The 1,552-nt window shown below is 40.4% G+C and overlaps 1 protein-coding gene across 2 annotated transcripts in view; it reads right to left on the minus strand.

Annotated features, from left to right (window-relative positions):
• The window catches only part of GSR (glutathione reductase), a 37,549-nt gene that overhangs the window by 18,187 nt on the left and 17,810 nt on the right, over positions 1-1,552 (minus strand). For both annotated transcript variants that reach the window (XM_012724973.1, XM_004682213.2), the window contains one exon: positions 575-722. In XM_012724973.1, coding sequence (XP_012580427.1) covers positions 575-722 — 148 coding nt within the window. The remainder of the gene's footprint in view (positions 1-574; positions 723-1,552) is intronic.

Consider the following 1,552-nt stretch of genomic DNA (forward strand, 5'->3'; position numbering starts at 1 on the left):
ATAATGGACCAGGCGAGAAAATAACAAGAATAATGAACAACCATATACCAGAGACATTTTGCAGGGGTGGAGTGGGGAATGGGATCAAAAATGGGGGGGAGGAGAGGGAAGTGCACGGGATTTTGGTGATGGCACAAGGGTGATGTGGTGATGGAAAAAAAAGAAATGTACAAAATGATGTAAAAATAAACTGTTATAAAAACAAAAAAAGGCCCACCTTCCACCAAGAATCTCAAGTCTTGAGATAGTGATAGTGATTCCTCCTCTCAAGACCCCCAAAACAATAAATATACCCATATCTTGTAACAACCTTTTGACAAACATGGGGGAGGTAATCTCTGCCATGCTGAGAAGTAAAGACTGAGGCTCTTGCAGACTTTTCCTCCACAGCTAGATGAAACATCTGTCTTGTCCTTTTATGAGGCTCCACTGAAGACAATTACATTTAGGTTCTGTTGAGCTCTTCTCTCATAGCTTGTCCAAGAGAATGAACCACCCCTTTGCATGGTTTGTAAGGTAGAAAACACAGTAAACTTCTCTGTTATTAGCAAAACTAAGCCTTTGGAAGACTCACCCGGGATCTGGCTCTCCTGAGGATGGGAGGGCACACCACCTGTGGCAATCAGGATGTGTGGAGCAGTATATTTTTTTCCATTGACCTCTACTGTGGGTTTGGGATCACATGTAAAAGCTGCATGGCCATGGATGACATCTATATGGGACTGAAGAAGAAATCATAACATTAGTCTCTTTTTAAGAGTTAAAAAAAGAGAAAGAAAAAAACTACCTACTGCAACTTTTTAGATCTTTTAATTTCTGTGCTGAGGATTATATTTGTTTGCTAATGCCAAAGACTGATGCTTGAGTTTTTGCAGAACTTCTGACAATTAATACTTAGGTAAGGGGGTTGCCATTTATACTGAAGTTGTACAGTAAGTAGAAATAAAGTGCCTCCCTGATGGCCTAGGGATTAAGTCTCAGCACTATCACCTGAAGGGCCTGAGTTTGACCCCTGGCCAGGGAGCTAACCCTCTTATGGTGCAACAGACCTCTCTTGTCTTGCCCATGGCTGCTCTCGCAGTGTATTTTTGTAAATCTGCCTGTTCTGCTCACAACTCTCTGGTGAATGTTCTCATTCCTCACACCTCTGGCCTACACTCCAGTTCTTTCTGGTCAAAAAATATATGTAAGTAACCTATCCCTAAAAGGGAAAAAGATACTATCTTTATCCTGAAAGTAAAGGCAGTTCCTTTCACTTGCAAAGAAAACACACTATTGAAAATGATGGAGTAACAGAAGGCTGAGAAAAATAAAAGGATGAAGATAAAGAGAGCAGAGGCAAAGAGAAATGCTTTGGCCAAAAGACAATGCCATGCTTTTGTTTTCTTAAATAAATATGAAGAATCTCACAAATGTACATGTCAATCAAGTTCAATGCTGAAAATGCTGAGAATTCAGATTTTCTCTTACAGGAATCCTTGTGACAGGGCTTCTATTTGGGGATTGCTCAAAAGCTTCTTCCAATCACAATACGGGTATTGGCATGCAAAAT

The sequence above is a fragment of the Condylura cristata genome, unplaced genomic scaffold, assembly GCF_000260355.1.
Source record: "Condylura cristata isolate star-nosed mole 26May11 unplaced genomic scaffold, ConCri1.0 scaffold00014, whole genome shotgun sequence".
Lineage (NCBI taxonomy): Eukaryota > Metazoa > Chordata > Mammalia > Eulipotyphla > Talpidae > Condylura > Condylura cristata.